General features: G+C 30.9%; 2 protein-coding genes across 2 annotated transcripts in view; both read right to left on the bottom strand.

The window, feature by feature from the left end:
* Positions 1–23,846, bottom strand: part of LOC125876796 (oligouridylate-binding protein 1-like) — a 377,725-nt gene that overhangs the window by 293,652 nt on the left and 60,227 nt on the right. The window lies entirely within an intron of this gene.
* LOC125876791 (DEAD-box ATP-dependent RNA helicase 17) lies at positions 16,125–23,041 on the bottom strand. Its single transcript, XM_049558047.1, has 10 exons — positions 22,808–23,041; positions 22,628–22,700; positions 22,412–22,521; positions 21,880–22,023; positions 19,807–19,915; positions 19,366–19,721; positions 19,183–19,256; positions 18,751–19,055; positions 17,765–18,011; positions 16,125–17,008 (listed from the first exon to the last, which is right to left on the bottom strand). The coding sequence occupies exons 1-10, from the start codon at positions 22,935–22,937 to the stop codon at positions 16,763–16,765; spliced, it is 1,794 nt and encodes a 597-aa protein (XP_049414004.1). The 5' UTR covers positions 22,938–23,041; the 3' UTR covers positions 16,125–16,762.

Here is a 23,846-nt window from a genome sequence, read left to right as displayed (position 1 = left end):
CCAAACTAACTTCAATAGCCATTTTTCATCATTTAAATATGTTTCCAACCATAAACTAACATGTGAGGCTCTAGGTCAACCTAATAGATTCAGTCAAGCCTTAGCTAGGTCTTACTAGTTTCGTACGGGGCGTTACAGTTTTGCTAGCTACTGGTTTCACGCAGAGTGCACATGATTATTCTTGTTTTACCTTAAAGAGAAATAAAGACCTAGTTATTTTCCTAGTCTATGTTGATAACTTAGTGATCACAGATAATAATGAACAAATGATCACTAAAGCTAAGGACAATTTACATGATTAGCTGTTCAAGTTGACAGATCTAGGTAAACTCAAACATTTTTTGGGTATTGAAGTATTGAGATCCTCAAAAGGTTATACATTAAATCAGAGGAAATATATTTTGGAGCTCATTAATGATGTAGGTCTCAATGGTGCTAAGTCTATCCGCACTCCTCTTGAATTTGTCTTGAGACTTACCTCAGTGGAACATGATTTAGTGAATGACTCAACTGGAGATGAGATTCTCCATGACATTACTTTTTATCAAAGACTGGTTGGTGAACTTCTTTATGCCAACATCACCAGACCAAATATTAGTTATGTCGTACAAACTCTCAGCCATTTATGCAGTCCCTTAAGAAGTCACATTGGGAGGCATTTACCAGAGTAGTTAGATACTTAAAAGACACAGTAGGGAAAGGGGTTTGGCTACAGTATAAGCCTACAACTATGTTAACTTGTTGATGTGATTCTGATTGGGTTGCTTGTCCTAACACCAGAAGATCCATCACAGGATATGTGGTAAAATTTGGTGAGTCCTTGGTGTCTTCAAAGTCTAAGAAGCAATACACTATCTCCAAGAGCATAGCTAAAGCTAGGTATAGAAGCATGGCTTCATCTGTGTCTGAAGTTACTTTGTTGTTGGGCTTGTTTACTGAGTTAGGGGTGCCTATTCAGGTTTATGTGACCTTTCTAAGTGACTATAGATCAGTCATTCAGTTAGCAACTAATCTAGTTTTCATGAAAGGATTAAGCATATAGAGATTGACTATCAACATGGGTGATTGAAACTGTCCACTCAACATCAAGTTACAGACTTATTGACAAAGTTGAGTCAAGCTCAACATTTGCATCGTTTAAGAAAGCTTGGTGTGCTTAGTGTCATGCACCCTCCAGTTTGAGGGGGTGTGTTCAAATGTTAGTTAGTTACTATTACATTGATCTTTAGTTGGTTAATTAGTATTTTGATTAGTCTTGATTAGTAAATTTGTTACTCAATTGTGAGTAGGCAGAGTTAGTTAGTCAGTTACCTCATCTTCTGGCTATAAAGCATTGATCGATGTTTACACTTTGTATGTTGAATATGCTCATATGAATAAAATTCTCTCTCTTCTTCCATTTCCAGTTTCTTCTTAAATTCATCAATGAATTCGTGAGCTTACAAGCTCACAGTTTTTATAATTACACACTTCAACATAGTATCAAAACATGTTGCATAAAAAATATACTTAAAAATATAATTAAATAATAAAAATATACTCTAAGATATGCATGTGAATTAATATACATATCTAACATTTATTGGCTTAAAAATACCCGATACAATAAGTATTTACCCATTCATTATTTTAGATAACTCGTTCATGTAATTAGTAACTGAAAAACTCACACTTCATTTAAGTTATCCCTAGTTCACTTTTACTTCTCAGCTTCATGAGAGTCAATTTTCTTTTAGCTCTCTCTGAGGAGTTTTCATCTTTTTTTTCCTCTGTTGATGATCACTCGAATCCACAATTTCAATGTTAGAGGGGGAAACTGATCAATTTAATTCATTCTTGAAGCAAAATCAAATTAAATTCATTCAATACTTAAAATTTAAAATATAGTAGATGTTTGAGAATTATGAAAAATACTTTCATATTATTAGGATGAAAAAGTATATAATAAATGTTAATTACAATATTTATAATTTGACTTTCGAAAAGTACCACTCATTGCATGTATTGAAAATACATATATTATATCTCTACATGATGTTATTATTTCAAAGAATCGTCAAGCACTCCATTTGTTAATTCTTTTTCTTTTCTTGATTAAGCATAAAATGGGTAATAGTCATGTTCTGCAGTAGACAATGGCAAACGTATCTCTGACTAACCAATTACTTATGTCTTGTCTGCTCCATTGTGCTCTCCCTTTCTATCACAAAAAATAAAATAAAGACTTTAAAAATAATGACATTTTTATATTCAATAATAAATTGTTTTTTTTATCATTAATTACAATTTTTTTATAAACATAGAAACATTTATAATATGCTTATGACCACAAATTTCATTTTTAAAAAATAAAAATAATATTATATATTCAATTAAATTATATCACATAGATTGAAATAAAGAGAATCGTATTTTGCTTAATCACAACAACATACATGACGTACATTCCCAAACTAATTTGTCGATACATTGTTTTTCATCATATTAGTATTCAAATTTTAGCAAGCGCTCACTTTTATTTTTTAAAAATATTCAAAATTTATTAATTCAACTAATTAAAATTAACATACTGCTAGGATAAATTGCCGTATATTGGAGACTAATAATTATCTCGTGTTTTTTTGAAAAAAAAACTTTTGCCTATGAAAATTGGAATTTGTAGGACCAATTTTTTTTAATAAGGTAAGATTTTGGGTCACAATAGTATCACTTGTGCCGGAATTGTCACATATTTTTTGCAAGTAGTGTGAGGCATAAAAGTAAAAAATTACAAAGTATGGTGGAAATATGAGCTTAGAAAGTGACATATTGCACGATCTTTTGTCAAGACATACAAATTGAATTATTACGTACGTACATACATCTCAATTGTTTTAGACTGCCTAATATTTTGTCCAGAGATAATGTGAACCACAAGAACATATTATATACATAGGCTACCATGATTTTTTTTCTATGAATAATTGAAGATATGTTATGGTAATAGAGAGTTGTCAACAGCCTTGTGAAACCAATAACCTTTCATTTTCGTATTAATTGTTGTTATCCGTGACAATATTCTTCGAACACCTAAATTTTAAATTTTGATGGCGAAAACATCTATTGCATATACCTACTAATCGCTTTCTCAATAAATAAATAAATTTCATTACCATCATAGTAATAATATCTCATCATTGGTCATCACATATATATATTCCTCTTTAAAATATATACCTAACCAGTTGGTCCATGTATAAATATGATATATCAAATGAAGCTATTCAAAAATCTTGTTTTGATTTGGTTCTTTAATTTAAATGCATGAAACAATGTGATGCTTCTTGCATAGTATATACAGTATCTTTGGTAGTTGTGGTGGCATTGAATCACTCATGGTGGACACCAATTTATATATATAGACCTAATTTGATTGATATTGAAAGGCTTTAATTGTAGGCTATATATTTGACGTTAGCCAAGGCCTTCTAATTAATTAACTCCAACTTTCATTTGTACGAGATTAATTACCAAAGATTCACCAAGCTAAGTATGTGTATATATTCATGGTACCTTTTGTTGGGTTCGAAAGGGTGATTAGGGCGTCATGCGGAAGCTTACAATTGCAAATCATATGAGGATAAATTAGACGACACATAAAACTATACTAAAAAGACATAATATTATTATATGATATGACCAATTGGCCTACATGATTAAAAACTAATAAAAAGACATTAAAATTGTAGAGAGAAAATTTCTCCAAAAAACAAAACTCTTAAACGCCTACATTGTGGAAGCTATTGTGTTCTTAGTGTGAGAAGAGGGGTCTTCTATTTATAGGATTCCATACATTTCCTCTAAGGAAAGAATAAACCAAATATGAAAGAGAATTATATTTTCCTTTCAGAAAAAGTTTAAGCATTTATGGCAATACTTTAACTTTTCTTTTAAGGAAAAAATAAACTTCAAATAAGGTAAGAAAATCAGGGCAAAACCCTAACACATTTAACTTAACTACATATAGTGATGGAAAAAAATCTAATAAGTAAATTGGAATAGATATATACAAGAACCTTATACCTAAGATTCAAACCTCCAATACTATTTACATGGATTCACAAACGAGAGATTTAATGGTTGGAGAATCCAGAATTTTAATAAGATGAGTGCACTACTACAAAAAGGTTGATTCGGGATATAAATTTAAGGAAAAAAATACATGGTTAAGCAAATATATACTAGTTAATTAATCATCATAGCTGTAGTTTTAGTTAATTACCACTCGCGTCCAATATTCAGTGATAATTATGTGCTGGGGTTTCGAGTTTATATAATTCAAACATTTGTATAATTCTGAATTTGTATAACTTTTATATAATGTAATTTTGTATAATATAATTTTGTATAACTATTTAAAGTTCATATGTTTGTGTTTGTATAAATTCGTATTTCGAGTTTATACAAAAATAGCTCAATTGTATACCCGCAAATTATACAAACTCACACGCGAATTATACAAACCCGTGAACTATACAAACCAACGAATTATACAAAACAAGATAGCTTAAACTGTAGCTACAACCCGTAAAGATGCTAAGTACAACTATGAAGCATAATTAAGTTTATTATAGTGGCTATTTGCGAAAATTCCCCAAAATTTAACCAGTTCAACCTTTAATTCTTACTTTTGAACACATTGAACTTTTAAAATTATAAATATAGTACATCCTCCGTCTATTTTTTAATTGTCCATGTTTACTTGGCAGTTGGCACATACCATAAGAAATAAGTAATAAAAATAAAATGATATATATGTCTATTATATCATCTTTTGGATATAATATATTTAATATTTGGAGAAATAGATATATTTCAAAATAAGGTTAAATTAGGAATTAAGTGATAAATTATTTCTTGATTTTTTAAACTGAACAAATAAAATTACACAAACTTTTTTTTTTAATATAGAGGACAAATAAAAATGAACGGAATGAATAATTTTTAATTTACATATTGAGCTACACACTTCTTTTCGGAGATATGTTGTGATCAGTAGCGTGTCTGTTGAACACCTCACACAAAAATATACAAATTTAATGTCAAACTTAATAATTTAAAATATTTCAAATGTTAATTTTTATACATTTTTTTTAGTTTTATTATTAGTATTTTATATATATATATATATATAAAAATTTTCTCCAATAATTTAAATAATCTACGAACCTTTGAACTCATAAATTTTAAATCCGAAAACATAAATAACCTATCATTTGAAATATCTCCAATGGGAAGATATATACATAATACACGATTATGATTGATGGGTGTCTGTCTTTTTTTCCCTTCCACCCAAGAAATTAATTGGCTTTACCTACAAGTGAAAAGTTACGGATACTAGTTGTGAGATAGTGATGAGATTTTCTTTATTCTTAATTAGATGTCTCTGGTTTGAGTTTTGATTATGAAAAAAATATTGTTAGGGGCGTAATCTTTAAATATGTCTTGCAGTGTGTAATTCAAATTTAATTAAGACTCTAATATCAAAAAAAAAAAAAACTAATGAAAAGTTATTTGAGGAATATATAATTACGTAAGGCATACATACATGTTCTGATCAATGCTTAAAAGGAGGAATCTTTACTGAATTGAATTTAATTTCATTTGATTTGATCAGCTGCTGCTTTAGATGTATCGTAAATTCAAACTTTTTTAGACATATAGCAGTCAGCGTTGCAGTGCTGCATCTCTTACATTAAAAAGTAACTACTATAATATACTTCCTCGACTTGTGTCTAAAAGTAAATATATAGTTTATATATGATCAGATTACCTTCTTTTTTAAAAAAAAATGTATGTCGTAATGTGTGATTATTTTTTTAATATTTTAAATTTTCTTAGTGAGAATTTTAACTTCATTACTGATGTCAAGAGTTTCACATAGATGGTTTCAGTGGGGTGGGGTCTTTTTAATATGGTAGGAGGGTTGTGATCAACTTTGTAACATGGTTTAGACAATTTTTTTTTCATGAACTAACTTTTAAGATTGAGTTAGACTCAAGATTCATTTCTTTGTGCATGCACTAGCTTTGGGAGTGTGTGGGAGTGGGGTGGGGGTGAAGAATTCCACATTGATGATTTAAATCATAGATAGCCTCTTTAATATAGCTTGGGCAATTTTCCTTTATATGAGCTAGTTTCTGTCGCAGTTGAGTTAAGTTCAAAATTTATTTCTTATCAAGTATAATTATTACGTTTTTAAAAACTATAAATAAATATGTTAATAATTATGAAAATAAAATAATCAAAACCTTTTACTAATGAGTATTTTTAAAAATAAATCAGGACAAATAATCAAAAGTAGAGTTGTGGCATGAATGAGTAATTGTTCAAAAATTGACAAGACAATAAGCCTCGTGCAATGTTTGTGAGGAGAAAGAAACTAATCTATATAAGTCCGTACTTGCAATGAGTCATATAACAATCATATACTTATACTTTGAGATTTCAAAATAGTACTATGCTTTTCATCACCAGTACTACAACCCCACCACAATTTCATTTTCTTCAAAAATAGAAGTGACAATATATACATATACAGAGAGAGTAGTAGAATATATATATATATTTAATTAAAAAAGAGGAACAGAAAATGTATTGGAGGAGTATATAGTACTTTCTTCGTCTAAAAAAAAATTACTTTTTTTTAGTATGTTTCAGAAAGAATGGTTCTTTTTCTTTGCAATTTCAGTTTTATATATGGTGTGTTAAAGATCATAAGATTAAGATACATTTTGATATATCTGATATAACTTTAATTTAAATTACAAGATCAAATTTTTATTATTTATATTTTTAAATTTTGTGTTAAATTAAATTAAGTCATTTTTATTTAAACGGAGGGTAATACGATGAAGAAAAGAGTTGGGCACATTCTGGTCGGAGTTGGGAAGTTGTTGAACAGACAAAAGCCTGCACTCCATCACATGGGTTTTTTCCTCAAACTAAAATATAAATAAATTAAGCTCACAAGCTGAATTAAGCTCTATCATTTTTTATTATTACTACTAAATTGATCATTTCTTTGGAAGTTTTTATTTTTCCCTCGTATAAAAAATTGCATAGAATAGAAGAAGAAAAAGCCCAAGAATTTTACATTCTCTTGTGAATAGAAATATCACTTTTCTATAAACGAATATGTGGGTGAATATACCACATATCATAGTTGAAAATAAAATAAAATAAAAAAATAAATAATATATAGCTTGAAGTATGGATATCTCACTTTTTATAAGGAGATTCAAATGCATTGTGATATAATTTTTAGTTTATCAATTCAATAGTATAATAACTTGGCCTGTCTTCTCTAAAATATAACAATCCAACAATGTAACACCGTATATTCTAAAAGAAACACATTCCTTCAACATAAAATTATTCTCTCAAAAAGTGGAAAATTTAGAATATATTTTTTTGTTTCAATTTTTTCTTTCACTATACTAACCTCAAAATATAAACTCAATATAATATTGCTCAACCATTTTTTTCATTAATTTGATACTGAGGCAATTAGTAGGAGATAATAAAAAAACATATCAATATAATTAAATGAGTTATAAAGAATTATCACACCATTTTTTATACTTTATATGCCTACTAATTATCATTAATTTAATATTTTAATTTATTTTTTTTATATTAAAATAACACCAACAAAATATATTCCCGGGAAACCAGAAAAAGGTATGCACATTTCAAGGGTGAGGTTCATGTCTTACATATAATTTATATAATTGGTTCAAAAGTTGTTCCAGGTATCTTGTATAAGAATGATATTTTTTTTTTAATTATTAATTAACGTATGTTATTTGTTAAATAACAACCACAACGTATACAATTAAAAAAAAAAGACAAAAAAAGTACGGCGACGTTGAATAACTGAAAAAAAAAGAGTTAGAACTTTAAATAATTCAATTTTAAAAATTAATTAACAAAATGAGAATTATCTAAGATTATATAAAAATATAAGTACGTAATAATGATTCTCTCGATCAATATGGGGGCACTTAACAAGATCTACCTTAAAGAATTATACGAATAATTAAGGAGATAACCATGATTTCATGTAATAATAAAATTTAAGTTAAATACACAATTAATATTTATACCATTATATCATATTGTGCTAATAACTTATTTTATTTAGCTTATAAATCACATAGGAAAGAATGAGTGCCTTTAAATATTCCTTGAGCAAATTTTTCCTCTACCTTAAAGTCATAATACTATAACAATAACTCTAAATTCTATCCGCACCACATAAATTGAGATAGAGAGAATAACATATATTATTTGAAATGACATCAAATATATTATAAATCACAATAATTAACAACTTAAATATTTAAAGGACATAGAGAAAATTTAGTTGATTTTCAAAATTCTATAGGTGCCACATAAATTGGAACAAAGGGAGTAGTATATATTATCTAACAATTATATTTAAAAATATATATATCATAAATCCCAATAATTAGTAACATAAAATATTTTAAAATCATATAAAAAATTTAATTGATTATCCAGATTTCATCTTTATCACATAAATTAAAACAAATAAAATTATATATATTGATCCTGTGACACGAACAATTAAGTATGCTAGCTCTATTCCGTAAGTAGGATTATAAATTACTTTTATATAGTTAATGTCATGTGGAAAAGTTCCGGTTATTCTGGCTTTGTAGGTTAACTTAAGCTAATTTATCTGTGATTCTTATTCTAATCAGATGGAGACGTCTAATTTAATCAAAATAAATAAATAAGTAAATTAAGAAATTAAGATGCATGGAGATATCTAATTCATTGTATTTGATACACCCCCNAAAAAAAAAAAAAAAAAGAAAGAAAGAAAAGGTTATGCTTCATTGCAAATTCTAGGAGCAAAATTGCTGGCATTTTGCGTCTAACGATCAAAATGACAAATTGTATGGGAAGTATATATTATCATATCGTGGGTTTTATAAGATAATATTATATAGATTTATGTGAAAAGATATTTCTTTTTTGAAAAACGATATTGACAAAGAATATCTCTCTATCTATATATATAATAACAAAGTTAGGTATAAACGAAATGATTTAACATTTCTCTATCACTAGCATATTTATTATTTATCTTTGAATTTTTTTTCTTCATTTTAATACATGATCTATTAATTATTTAAGTACGTAATAAATTAATAAAAATCTCATAAAATACATATAAATTCTAAATCACATTTTGTTCATCGCATGACATTTTTTTTTTCCATTTATCGTTCCACGTTCCTTTTCTATCCTCATTCGATACTATGCTGAACTTTTTTTTTTTAGACCATGAAAAAAAAATAAAAATTCATAAATATTAAAGAATATTTTATTCATGCATAATTTTCTTCTCTTTTTTTTTTCTTTTTTATTTATCGCTCTCTATTCTCTCCTCACTCAATAATGCTTGCCATTTTTTTAGACCGTGAAAGTTGCTAAATTAAGTAAGAATTTTCATAAATTGTATTTTGTAATGTACATTGTGTGGTGCAATCTCTTTTATTTATTTTATTGTGTTTTTATTTTGATATAATTTTGTGTTTTTGATAGGTGCAATCTCAAATTCTTGAAAACTCTGAAATTGAACAATTTGAATTTCGCAATTTTTAAAAATTTTATGGCTGAACATACTATCCGGAGTTATAATGAATATTAAACCTACACATATATGTCTTCATTTTCCTTGAAAAAATTTAACTTCTAAAAGAAAAAATCATAATGAAAAATGCAATATATCTTATGCCATTGTAATTCTTATTATGACTTTATATAAATATAAATTCTTTTCTATTTTGATTAAATATGTAATAAAAAAATAAATTCCAAAATTCACTAATATACCGTATGAACTATGAAGTCCAAATTTATTCACTAGTTTGAGGTCATGAGTCCGGAGCTTAAAGGGTAAAAAACGTTGACAAAAATTCTAAAAGGACACATCAATTTTTTTTCTAACCAAAGGGGCAAAATTGATGGTGGGGTAACGATTTTGATTTGACGCCGTTAACAGATCAAAATTGCTGCCCTATCAGCAATTTTGTCAAACTTTTTTTTTTGTTTTTTTTCAGAAAATTGCTGCCCGTGCAGCGATTTTGCGATTTTTTTTTAAAAAAATTAAAATCGCTGCTATGGCAGCGTTTTTATAAAAACGAATTTATTTTATTTTTTTGGAAATCGCTGCCTTGGCAGCGATTTTCGTTAATGTTTTTTTTTAATCGCTGCTGTTGCAGCGTTATTATAAATTTTGTGGAAATGTTTTTTTTTTTTTTAGAAATCGCTCCATGACAGCGATTTTGGTGGAACTTTTTTTTTTAAAAAAAAATCGCTACTAAGGTGGAATTTTTTTAAAAAAAATAAATTCTGTCAACTAGTCAACATCAATTTGATGTTGACTAGTTGACAAAAATTTCAAAAAAAAAAAAAAATTCCACCAAAATCTTGGCAGCGATTTTTATTTTTTTTTAAAAAAAATTCCACTAAAATCGCTGCCCGTCTAAAAAAAAGAAAAAAATTTCCACAAAATTTATAATAACGTTGCAAACAGCAGCGATTTTTTTTTAAAAAAACATTATTTCAAAAAAAAAAAATCGTTTTTATAAAAATGCTGCCATAGCAGTGATTTTAATTTTTTTTAAAAAAAAATCGCAAAAACGCTGCACAGGCAGCAATTTTCTGGAAAAAAAAAGTTGGACAAAATCGCTCATAGGGCAGCGATTTTGTTCTGTTAACGGTGTCAAATCAAAATCGCTACTCCACCAGCGATTTTTCCCCTTTGGTTAGAAAAAAATTTGATGTGCCCTTTTAGAATTTTTGTCAATTTTTTTTGTCCTTTAGGCTCCGGACTCTCATAAAATGTTCGCTCGAAGCGACAAATGGAAATGAAATGATTTTTCAGATTTTTACATTGAACAATGAGATTAAAAACGTGTATTGATATACGAATAATAGAAATAAGGTAATCAAATTTACTTCATAATTATGTGAAATGAAATATATTTATTCTCCATTAATAATTGGAGTTACAATGTTATGGTCGTTATTAGTTGGTATATCAAATTTTCCTGTAAACTAAATAAAAAGGAATAATTTTGCTCTTATTTTTAAATTAAATGGAGGATAAATTTGATTTTTTGCATGGTTTAATGGTAAATATATTTGACCCTGTTTCACATATATAGTTGGAGAATAAATTTGACTCTATCTCTTAATTTTGAGTTTTTAACTTTTTGTTATTGTTGTTCTTTTCTTCCTTCCCGCCACTACCTTTACCATCGTCCTTCAACACTTTCTTCCTCTCCTTCTTATTTGTCTCCCAACCCCACCCCACCCCCCGAGTTGAAATGTAACATAGAATTCTATTTTATTTACTACTATGCCTCTAACATGTAAATATAATAATATTACTCCGATCCCCAATAAACTGAAATAGAACTTACGTGTTTAATTGTAAGAAAAAATCAACAATGATTGGATTATTCTAAACCTAGCTAGACTTATCCTTAATTATGAATATATGCTAAATAAATAGACTATAAATATTGCTTTTTCATCCTGTAAAATTAGACAGTTTTTTCCTTCATAAATGTTGTACCCCCAATGAATTGAATCTGGAGTTGTCTCCCATGATCCCATGTTACTCTTTTCATACATACATTGAAAAACAAGAAAAGAAAATAGAAATTATTTGTTTAGTTTAAATTAAATGTTTTATATAATTGACACGATAATTAAAATTAATGCATGCGCTAGCCAGAGAATCAAGGATAACAATTGCAAGATTCTCATACCATTTTTTAACAAATAAAATATCTTTCGCTTCAAAATTGTTTTTGGTTGACAATGATAGACATAGTCTTTTGAATTCAATTGAACTCAATACTTTTAATACGAAACATAAATAACAAATACTAGATAAAATCATAACTTTAAATATATACTGAAATTTAATGGTAAAAAACTTGAATATTGAATTCACAAAAATTTAAATTTTAAATGTGTTTCTGATCGTAGAGTCATTAAGGGCAATAATAATTAGTTGATGAGGTGAGTGATTTTGTGGATTAATAAAACATTAGAATGGAGGAACTTTGACATGCCATTCGAATGATTACACACGTTAGGTAATGCACATGCTAGCTTCCCATTCATATTATATTATTAATAGTAATATATTAAATAGAAAAGCAAATATATATACATATGTAATCATTAATTTGGACATCTTTTCAAATGATGTACCTTTATAATGTACACTAATTAAAAGGTTAATGATGAGATTATTCCCTTGTTAACTACCTAAAACAATTTGACAGAGTTGGAATTTTTTGAATTAATTATGTTCACTTGTTCATAGACAAACTCTAGACATACATCTCCATAAATGCTTGCTAGTTGAATTTTTTTAATAAGGAAATTTCATATAACACGCTAGTATAGATGCTAATTACTCAACACGATTTTTTTTGAAAATTTTTCATAAGTTATTTCTCCGGCATATAAAAGCTAGGTACTCGATCCATTGAAAGCTTAATTACAATAAATTGATAGAATATATAGTGACACTTGACACATCTCGTATTCATCAATTTAATTCTTGGGATTTTCAACTATATGTTTAAATTTATTGCATGACTTTGGATATTTATAATTATTCTCCCTTATTTATCCAGTACGGTTATCAAGTGTGATTGACCAACAAGGATTAATAATCCAACTCCACCATTTTAATACTCTATATATACATCTTATAAAATCTAATATACAAATATATATAGTCCTCATACAAATATAGCACTCCATGGTTTATAATAGGAAGTGGGGGTGTCCGTCACAAATTCAAAATTTAAATTTGTGAATTTTGAATTAAACTTTATTGAAGTTGAACATATTAATAGGATCCACTATCAGGATCAACACCTATTCTTTAGTTATGAATGTGGCAAAACTTAATAACTTCAGTTCAAATTCTCTATTTATATTTTTAAAAATATATTTCATACGTAAAAACAATATATGTAAGATGCAATAACAACATATCTAGTATAAGAGAAGGATGTTGTGTATGTAGACTTTAGAAGGTAGAGCGAATATTTCTAATAAACCTTCTATTGCCGACTTAAGTAAAAACATTCACCATTGGTAGGGTAAGGAGTTGGTCATACCAATGGGGCCAAGTGAAAGGACAAAGGAAATGGGATTGTTCTCCTATCTTTTTCTTATTTTTGGTTAGGGTGGGTCAGGGTGAGGGTGAAGATGGATGGATGAAGGATCCAGTTGATTGAAGCATATCTCTTAGCTGGGAAGTGAAAGGAAAGTAGTGGTGTGTCATCCACCAAGGAAGAAAAGAAACATTACTCTATTATGTTTGCATAGGTCTGTGGGCTCCCACTTTTATTGCACCATTATAAGGTGCCCTAGCTTACCATCACACTCTCTTTCCAACTCCTAAAGTAGTTTTTAGTCAAATCTTTTTTGCCTTGGCTATTTGTGAATGGGATCGAAATAATCAGGACGTTAGACAGAAGTCTACATTTATAAATTATATATATCATTGATAAATCGAATGATAAAAAAACTTATATGAAAAGGTTTAATATATTAATATTATTTGGTCAAGTAATCTATATATTTAAAAAAATTGAAAGAATAATATTCCCCTAAACATGACTCTTAATTAATGACTACTACAATATTGTGGATGTTATTGTGTTGTGGTATGCGAAAAAGGATATTCAACATATAGATTATATTTTTCCTTTTTGACATAGTCAAAACAAATATACTAATGCTTTAACTTTATTTCAAGAAAAAAGTAGTAATATTTAAATATGATAAGAAAATCAGAATAATACCTAACATTTGTTATCTTTGTATCTCATTCTCCTATATTTCTTCTCCAATTTCAGTGACATAAATAATGAATGAATTTGCCAATGGTACTTGATAGGTAGAGTATATCAATACGTTTAATTAGTTACACGTATCGAATATGCTAAGATAGTAAGATATATTCTACTCTATCAATACAATTTAATTAATTGTAGCAACTCCCTATTCTATTTTTCAAAGGATTTTATCAGACTTGATATGAAAGAGTTGCCTGTTGAATATTGTCGTAAGTTACTTTTATCTAGTAATAAAAAGTTAAAAGCATATATAGTACTTATATACCATTATTGGACATAATATAAGTTAAATTCTAGTTTCATATATTTAAGAAGAAAGCATACATGCAATTGTATAAATTAATGTGTAAAATAGTAGTGGAGCAATATTCTTTAATATTCAAAGAGACAGAATATGTGAAAGTAGTGGTGAAACACAAGACGGAATTAACGGCAATAAACAAGATTATGGCCGGCCAGGAGAAGGGAAGGAATCGGCTGTCTTGTTTTGCCTGCTTAATTATATATGTTAAATTCTCATTTAACACCGACACCACCTAATTAGGAAATTGTAGTACCAATAAATGTTGTCGTGAAGCAATTAGTACTCCTTCATCTTTAATCAAAGCTTTCAGGTTCGAATTTCTCTGAATAAGAAATCATAGAGACTTGACGTGAAACTTCCCGTCAGGCTCTAATGCGGATACTCAGACATCGGGCGAAAAACTTATGTTTCGTCATAATTTCTTCATATTAGTATATACTTCCCTCCACGTGGGGGGTGGGGGATGGGAAAATCCAATTCATTGTACCCAAAGCAAGCTCTACATTATTACTACTTATTAATCTTTTTTATTGGGGGACAAGAACTGAAACAGAATCAAACTCAACGTACGTTAATTTTATGCAGCAGACTTGAATGGCTAATACAACGTATTCGGTAAAAATCCTATAAGTGGGGTCTGTAGAGGAGAGTTCAAATTGCGTCATACCCCTCTAGTTAGCTTCAACCATATTAACCAAATATATAACCAACACGAAGAAAATGACTGGTGATTTACATGTGTTCAAATTAAAATTGTGAAACACATATGTAACAATACTATAGGTAAAAAAAAAAAAACGAAAAATCGACTTAGGGGGTAGATGGGATTTCTGTTTAAGGAATGAACACACAGAAAAAAAAAGTTTGATTAGGTAGATGTCATTGTCTATTGTTTGCATATTTGGTCAAATGAAAGAAACCCAGCAGTGACTGACTCGACTACGAGTTGAAGTTGAAGTTGAAGTTGGAGTTATAAAATGAGATATAATAGAAAAGTAGCCAAACAAACATGAAGTGGGCCGAGTGCACGGCCTGCTAATTAATGGTCAAAGGCCCACCATCACTTTACTGGGCCCATGAGTGAGATCGCTCAACATTCACGTGACGTGGGTGTGTGCACACCTCATTGCACTTGATAGGGCCCAATGGGCCTTGGGTTAGTTGACTGACTCAAAAGGATTAAGGCCCACTTAATTGTCATAACTCGAAACAACCAACTCATAAATTTCAACTATTAAAGGACAAGGGATAAGTAGGGTTTCTTGATGTAGGACTAATCAAATGGACCTTTTTTGTATATAAATATCTACTTATTTTTTTGACCCCAGAAAATAAAAGTTTCAAAAACTATATCATACTAAACAAGTATTCAACTAAATAATAAACCCCACAAAAAAATAATAAGCAAATCTAGAGTATTAACTAGATTTGACAAGTGCTTTTCTTTGAAATAAAATATGGTCCTACTTTTCAATTAAGACTACTTTCATGGTTGAAGAAATAGGATATTAACTACATATTCATAAACAGCTAATGATTTCCAATTTCCAAGACATATTAGCTTTTTTCCGAAATCAGTTTTGATAAATTTCTGTCTCAATATATTTTCCTAAAATATACAACATACTCAATGTAATCCCACAAATGAATCTAGGAAGGGTAGAGTGTACACTGACAAACCTTATCCCTACCTTGAGGGATGTAGAGATGTTTTCGAAAGACAGCCAACTTCTCAAGTGCAATAAATCAAAATATTTACGAGAAAAGGGAAAACATGTCAAAATATTTACGAGAAAAGGGAAAACATGTCAATTAATAAGGAGGCTGGAAAGCAATATGAAAAATCCAGAGAAAAGAACACAATAAAATAATGCGGTAACTGAAAATACAATACATGTATATGACTAATACTACTACAGACACAACTCCCACCAAGCCTAAACCCACAGTGAGTCAAAATTCAACTACTACTAACCTTCTCTAATTCATGACCTCCAAACCCTCCTACTCTACTTCATGTCCTTGGTAAGCTAAATTGGCGTGTCATTTCTTGGTCTCATTTTGGTTTTAGGCAACAAAGGGACACAAACCATGCATACACCTAGTAAATACAGATAACATATAACTGCTTAAAATGTACTTTAGAAGATATTGAATATTTTGGGTACAAGGCTTCCTAGAGTATACAAAACTTTTGGTGGCATAATTAAAATGCTAATAATATGCCCCCTGCTTATAGTTAGAACTGATACATTCTCACCAGATGGGGCATATGCTTGCAAGCTGCTAGCACAATCTCAAGGTCAGCAAATAGTACTGCCTTTAATTCCTTCGCAAAAACTGACTGATTATATAAGAGCTCATCAGACTACTTGCACCATTGGTAGAGACGCAGGACAATTGGACATGCTAGACAGAAATGTCTTGTGTACATATCGTCGTATCCAATTTGACAAGCTCATCTGACAACAAATGTTTCACATCATCTTTTTCCGACTTTCCTCTTTTTTGATACGTTTTTCTGTTTCTGGTCTCTCATCCTTTTCTTTGTTTGTTTTTGGAGGGATTTATTAACCAAAGATGGCTGCTCCTTCAATGCAAAACTTCTTGCCACATGCCCCAAGTGAAGTTTCTTCACCATAAAAATTCCTTTAAGTTCACCACGATGGGCAGTGTAAGCACGGACCCATGAGCAAAATGCATTCTGCGCCATTTTCTTCATCTTTAACTGACAACATCAACGAGTCAATCCATCATTTGAAGAATATGAAATTCATTCCGTCCTATTTAAGTATTATTGTTGAGGTGTATCTACTTGACTAAAACAACTTTTAACACAATCGACCAATATCAGCTTTATAAGCATAAAAAGGCATTTACTAGTAGTATTACATTAGTGGTGGACTGGTGGGCATGTTGACAAATCCAAAAGTGCTGCAAACCCATCAGAAATTCTCACAAATTTATTTTAAAACTAGAATCATACTAAGCTAAGCGAAGATAATTGAAGCATATAAAAATTCAAATACAGCTCTAAATCTTCAACCAAAGGAAGCCTATTTCAGTGTAACTATTTATAGAAATCAGATCATTTGCACAAACAACGAAAAGAGAAGCAGAGACCTGCATAGGAGAATATTAACATATTATGTATGCCTAACCCTTGCTTCACCCTACAGAGAATAAGTTACTAGAGATCATTTATGCCAAATTTCAACCTTGGGACCTCCTTATGTTAACTTGTAGTAATGTCAATTAGCAATAGCATAGCATTAGCAATCTGAAAGATGAAAATAATAGAAACTAAGAGGCCTTGGTTTTTATAACTAATGGAAAATAAGAAACTTGACTTCCAACTGCAGATAGGTATGCCAAAATGAAATCAATTGTAAGCTATGTTGTACATGCTGTTAAAATTTACAACAAAGCATGAAGCATAAAAGGAAACTCGGCATGTGAACATAAATAAGATCAGTTCTAATACCTCTGATGAAGTAAAGGATTCCAATGCTTTCTGCAGAGAAACAACCCAGGGATGTGTGTCTACTGAAACAAAATTCTTCGGGTGGTACCTCATACCAAACAACGGAAAGCTATCCAAAAGTTTCTGAAGGGGATACTCTGTTAGCATCACCCCGTGTTTCTCTAAGCCAGGCAAGTAATCAGTTTCAACTGGCTGTAGGAACAATAAAGAATCTCCCTTTTCACCGATACGAGCAGTTCTTCCTACCCTGCATTAGGATGTAACTAACATCATTCCACAAATCCAGGCAAGCACACTACTCAGATTTGGAAAACTAACTATTGAGATGTTGATTTGTGTTCAATCACTCCAGACTTGGGGTGTGTTTGCTATGGAGAAAAATGTTTTCTTGGAAAACAATGTGAATTTTTTACTTATTTTCTAACGTTAGGTAGGTAAGCAAAATAATATTATCTCAAAAGTATTTATATATAATCTAGCAAAACACTATGGGGGTGGGATGTGGTGAGGAGTGGGGCTTTCGGGGGGCGGGGTTGGGATGGTCATGGGGAGGGGGTGGAGGTGTTGGGTGGATGAAGAAGAGATAATGAACTTGCAATGTCACTTATGTAACTTGTTTTCCTTACTTTGCTTAAGGAAGTCATTTTCTCATTTTTAAGGAACTTGTTTTCCTAGACAAAATATTTTCCAACCAACCAAACATGGGAAAATTGAAAAACATTTTCTAAAAATATTTTCTTCCATACCAAGCACACCCTTAGTAGTGCTTCTGGCTCATGGAAATTTGATCTCCTTGATGGAACTTGGAAATTTAGGGTCCCTGGGGAAGAGGGTGGAAGAAATATGTGCAACCACAACATGAAGGAAACAAACTGTCACCATTTAAGTAAAAGTATAGAGAAAAAAATTCGGGACTGAACACGATTTACTGACCAATATTTTTTGAATCAAAAATTTCAAATGGGGAGGGCAGAGAGAGAGTTTACCGATGCACATATTCAGTTGCCTCTCCTGGAGGATCATACTGTATAATACACCTAACTTTTGGAAAGTCCAAGCCCCTAGCAGCAACATCAGTGGATAGCAGAAGTGCTGATTTTTCTGTTTTAAAAGCATGGAATGTAGTTCTTCTGTCTTCGTGATTCATATTCCCATGTAACCGAAGTGTGTTGCATTTCAGAAACAGTTGTTTGACATCTGTATCTGATTGCTGACGAGAGAGCCACTGAAATCCACTCACCAATGAATAATGAAAATCTACAGCATCACAAGTTGAAAAGAACACCACAACCTGTACCGTGTAAAAATGTACATTGGTAATATGCTCAACTTCTGATGATAAAAAGCTTTGATTGAAGTGAACGATTAATCTACCATTTTTACAAATCAAAATTGCTTGTTTGGCAGAATTGCTTTACCTTCTGGGAAGGTTCCTTCTCAAACAGATGTTTTAGAATTGCAAGAAGCACTACAAGCCGTGAACCACAGGGGACTGCAATAAGATACCATAAGAATATTATGATCATACAGCAAGTGATCAGGGTGATACGTGAATAAATAGTTTTTTTAATAATTCGTGAATGCATACTTCCTAATCATACCTTTAATATATCTCTGAAGTAACTGAGCTGGAAGTTTATATTCTTCAGTTGAAGAGCTCAGTGGTTTGCCATCTTTTTCTAATATATCATTCCCATTAAATTCCATTGGTTTGGCGTCTTGATGAGTTAATTGTAGCTCTATTTTCTTGTCAAGCCCAACCATCACTGGGTTATCTAAACTAATTTCCGCGAGATGATTTACTTTCTCATTTAATGTAGCAGATAACAACACATTTTGCCTCTGAACCTCAGAAATCTGTGAAGTTGTGTTACCCTTGCCAACAGATTTTTGTTGTTTTGAGCCCAGAATATTAAGTATGTCTTCAATCTCTTTACCATATCCAAGCTCCAGAATTCTATAAAGCATATATGCAAATTGAGGGGTTAAGACATGAATTTAGTCAAAGAGCATGTCCATTGAGAGATAAAATATAAATATACCTGTCTGCTTCATCAAAAATTATCCAGCGCAGGTTTATGTACGAGAATGATGATGTGTTTTTTAGGTGATCCAAAAGACGTCCAGGAGTTGCAACAAGAATAGATATACCTAGAATGAGCACTATGATGAGGCTTTTGAAATGCTTCCAAACACAGAAGAGGAAAACTCTCCAGGAGTATTAAGACAGACAACTCTGATCAATATTAAACACCATACAGCAAGACCACCAAAAGGCACACAACAGAAAAGCTCAAGTGACTTGCATGAGGAAGGAGATGAATGAGACTGTTCGACCCACAAAAGCAAAAGAGAATAGCATAGGATGTATGGAACAAAAGTAAAAGAAATAGGATAGAGAAAATACATCTATATATGAGGGTCAGATAATTAAAACCACCAGTTCACAAAAAGGAATGCTTGAGATACATGATGCCCCAAATACCTTGTAAACTGTTTTCAAATGGATTTATAATGGACTTGGACTATTCCACTCTAGTCCAAATTAACCTGGAGACTATACATGATGCAATCCCGAGTGTAGCTTCTGAGTGCAGTAGCACTGGAATTTCTGGAATCAGAAGCTTTGTGGGGGTGCTAATAATGACTAGTCATCATTCCCATTCCTTTTGTTAAAGATTTAGGGGTAAGGAAATAAAGGACATGTTTTTCACATCTTTGACCTTCATGAGTCATAGTCTGTACACCAGCAAATTCCATCTCCCCTATGGTTTATTTGCTAAAAAAATTCCTGAGAGGCATCAAATGCATTGAAGTCACATTCATCAAGCCACTTGTTCTTCCAAAATATCAGTTTTAGAGTGAAATACACGCAATTAGTTCTGAACAAGACCCGTTCGAAACAACAAAGAAAGCTACCATAAAACCATGATAGAAAGGAAGATGGGAGAGCATAGTAAGGGGAAGAGAGAACCATGGGGTGCTTCTGAATGTTCAATCCAAAACTGAATGTCATGCTTGAACCATTATAACCAACTTCAAAATTCCTAAACAATTGTAGTACATTGCATATATCAAACATCCGTGAGTGCCTTTACATGCAACCTAAGGTCCTAACCTACGGTTTACAAGTGAGCTGAAACTTTTTCTATTTTCCATCCCATCTTTTGTATACTCAATTAGTTTTTGAGGTGCCTAAAGCGGCAAACAAGCTAAAATGTGAGGTGGAAGAAACATAGTGGCTCGACAGGCTAAGTATTTGATGTAGAGTGCATAGAGCAGCAAGAGTAGATAGCATTTGGCTCGGAGCAGAGGAAGTAACTCATAGGATGAAGGGTGGCCCTAGATCCAAGAGAGTAGCTCACTAGACTTACAAGTGAGAAAATAGAATTGTAAAATTTGGCACTACCAAGTACCATATGAAAGAATTTAAATATCCAACCTAAAACTTAAAAGAGATGACTAAAGCAGTTTAGGACCATTGTAAATCCATCTGAAACCCTTATGCAATTGATATGCAAAAATATACATCTCAAAAAGAATAAAAGGTGTGCAATCTGGCGCTGATCAAAAAGGAAATCTTAGCACCATTTTCAGCATATTTAGAAAATGGCTAGAACATACACAACATAAAATAGCTTGCTACTATAGCAAGCAATCTGCCTTTTAAGTTATAAAAGTAACTCCGATGAACCAAAACAACCAGCATTTAGCATCTCAAGAGCAGAGGTAAGAATGCAATGTACTGCCAATGCTATACAAAGCATTGAAAATGAGGAGAAACCCACCATTACCAAATCTAACATATGTATAGAATCTAATTTGGACAAAGTGACCAACTTTATTCTATTAGTTGTATTATTTAGTGGCTTAGTTGTTAGCTGTTCAAAAGCTAAGGCAAATAAAATCCCTTCTGAAAATACACCACTAATCCATGTTATGTTCTCTTATAAGTTTGTGTAAGGCTGAGGGAATGAAGGGACCAACAGGAGGCTGAAAAGCTGTAGTGCCCTAGCACTAGCAAGTTAGCAACAGACAAGGAGACATTCAGTAGAAAAACAGAACCTACTTTCATTTACAAGGACAAGAAATAAAAGGGAACAAAATGCACCTACCTTTTCGCAATCTAGCTTTCTCTTTGTTCCTGCTTTCCCCTCCCATAATATATCCAGGAACAATCCAGTGAAAACGATGCAACAACTTTTGCAAGATCTCATATACCTGCATGCATAATTCATGCGTTGGCACAAGAACCAACGCTGTCCCAAATATATCAGTTACCCGAATTAAATCACCCAAGAGAAATAAAACCTAAGTAGCTGATTTTCTTACACCTATTATCAAGACAAACACTTCCTTTAGCCTAAATACCATCACAGCTATTCTAATAATGACAATTGACAACCATATTTTCATTTTCAAATTCGATAAAGAACTAGTTTTTATTTGTCTTTTTAACCTCATAATTGGAATTAATCTCCATTGACTTGTCGGGAACACTTTCAGTTATAGAAAAATACCACGAGATGATTATACTTCAGGTAACAACCATGGAGAGTACATTATTAGATAGAAGCCTTTCCTCAACAGGGATTCTGAAACATAAAAAATCTAAGGAAACGGATAGCAAGCAAATATGTCACGTACCAAAAGTACCATCAGACCGCTGAATCCTGGGATCACACTTCTGCAACTGATGAATAACTGGAGCCAAATAAGCCACAGTTTTCCCCGTTCCGGTAGCCGCATTCACTAGCCTATCACCATTCATTATCAATAATCCAAAAAATCAATTCAGATATTAACAAACACAAAACTTGAAATCGAACATAAATACATATCATCAAAGGGTAGAGAAATTACACATGTCGACCAGAGAGTATAACAGGAATTGCTTGAGCCTGAACAAGAGTTGGAGCCTCGAATCCAAGCCTCTCTGTTATCAAATTTACATTAAAATTAAATCCTAAACTAGTTAAGATCTTTTCTTCTCAAACTTGACATGAAATTATTAGAAAAATTGCAGGTTGTGTAAGAGAAAACCTTTGAGCTGTTCGCATAAGGTAGTGTGAAGACCGAGACTTTCGAAAGAGCAAGAAGCGAAAACCTCAGAGTTGCCGGTTGAGCTGTTCTCAGTCTTTTGCTTTTTCTTCTTGTTAAGGTTTAGCTCCATTGTTTCTTCCCTTCAACTTCACAATGGCTGTCAATTGGGAGTAGGGTTTAGTATTCAACTGAAAAAGGAACTGTCAAATTCGCAAAAATAGTCCCTCAGTTTGAGTATGAATTAAACATAATCCCGGAATGGGGACTACGAGAAAAAAATAAGTAAGTGAGAGCTTACATATAGGGGTATATTTTTATAATTTCTGTTATTTTGGATTTATTCTTTGAGTTTGTATAATTTTTTGTAATCCAATTAATGCAACTTTTTATGCATTGCATTTTTTGTGGTACATTTATATGTTACATATCTTATGATTTGGTAATTTTTTTTTATATTTATGATTATACTTTTGACAAATTTAAAGGATAAAAACTAAAAAGTATTCAATGCATATTGAAGGAATTATTTTGAATCTATATAAATAATCATTGTGTGATTTGCTCATTAAATATACATTAGTTTAACACATGTGTATTCTTTAAGAGCTAGCTAGAAACGTATAAAATGTACAAATAAAATAAAAAAATTGATATGAACAATTGATCCAAAGAAGTTTCAAATTAGAGGTCATATATTTATTTTAAATAATAGACTCAAGTTGGCCTTGGTCAACACTCGGTCAAGATGACCCATCATTGATAATTTGACGATTCCAATAGGTCTGAAATGTTATGATCGATTTGTACTATTAATTTGTGTTTGGAAGGTTCTGAACGAGTTGTGTGGGTTCATTTTATGGGTCATAATCTCTTTTTCTTACTTGACTATGGAAAAACTTTACTAAATTAAGATAGGTGGATCATGAAATATTATTATTTTGTTGAGGTATTATTTAATTGATAAATTAATATTTATTAATTTAAAAAGTGTTTTGTGACAATGTCATTTTTTAACTTGAGGCCATGATAAATGATTCCG

The sequence above is a fragment of the Solanum stenotomum genome, chromosome 9 (genome assembly GCF_019186545.1).
Source record: "Solanum stenotomum isolate F172 chromosome 9, ASM1918654v1, whole genome shotgun sequence".
NCBI lineage: Eukaryota > Viridiplantae > Streptophyta > Magnoliopsida > Solanales > Solanaceae > Solanum > Solanum stenotomum.
The sequence above is the reverse complement of the archived record's forward strand: the minus strand, read 5'-3'. Positions and strand labels throughout refer to the sequence as shown.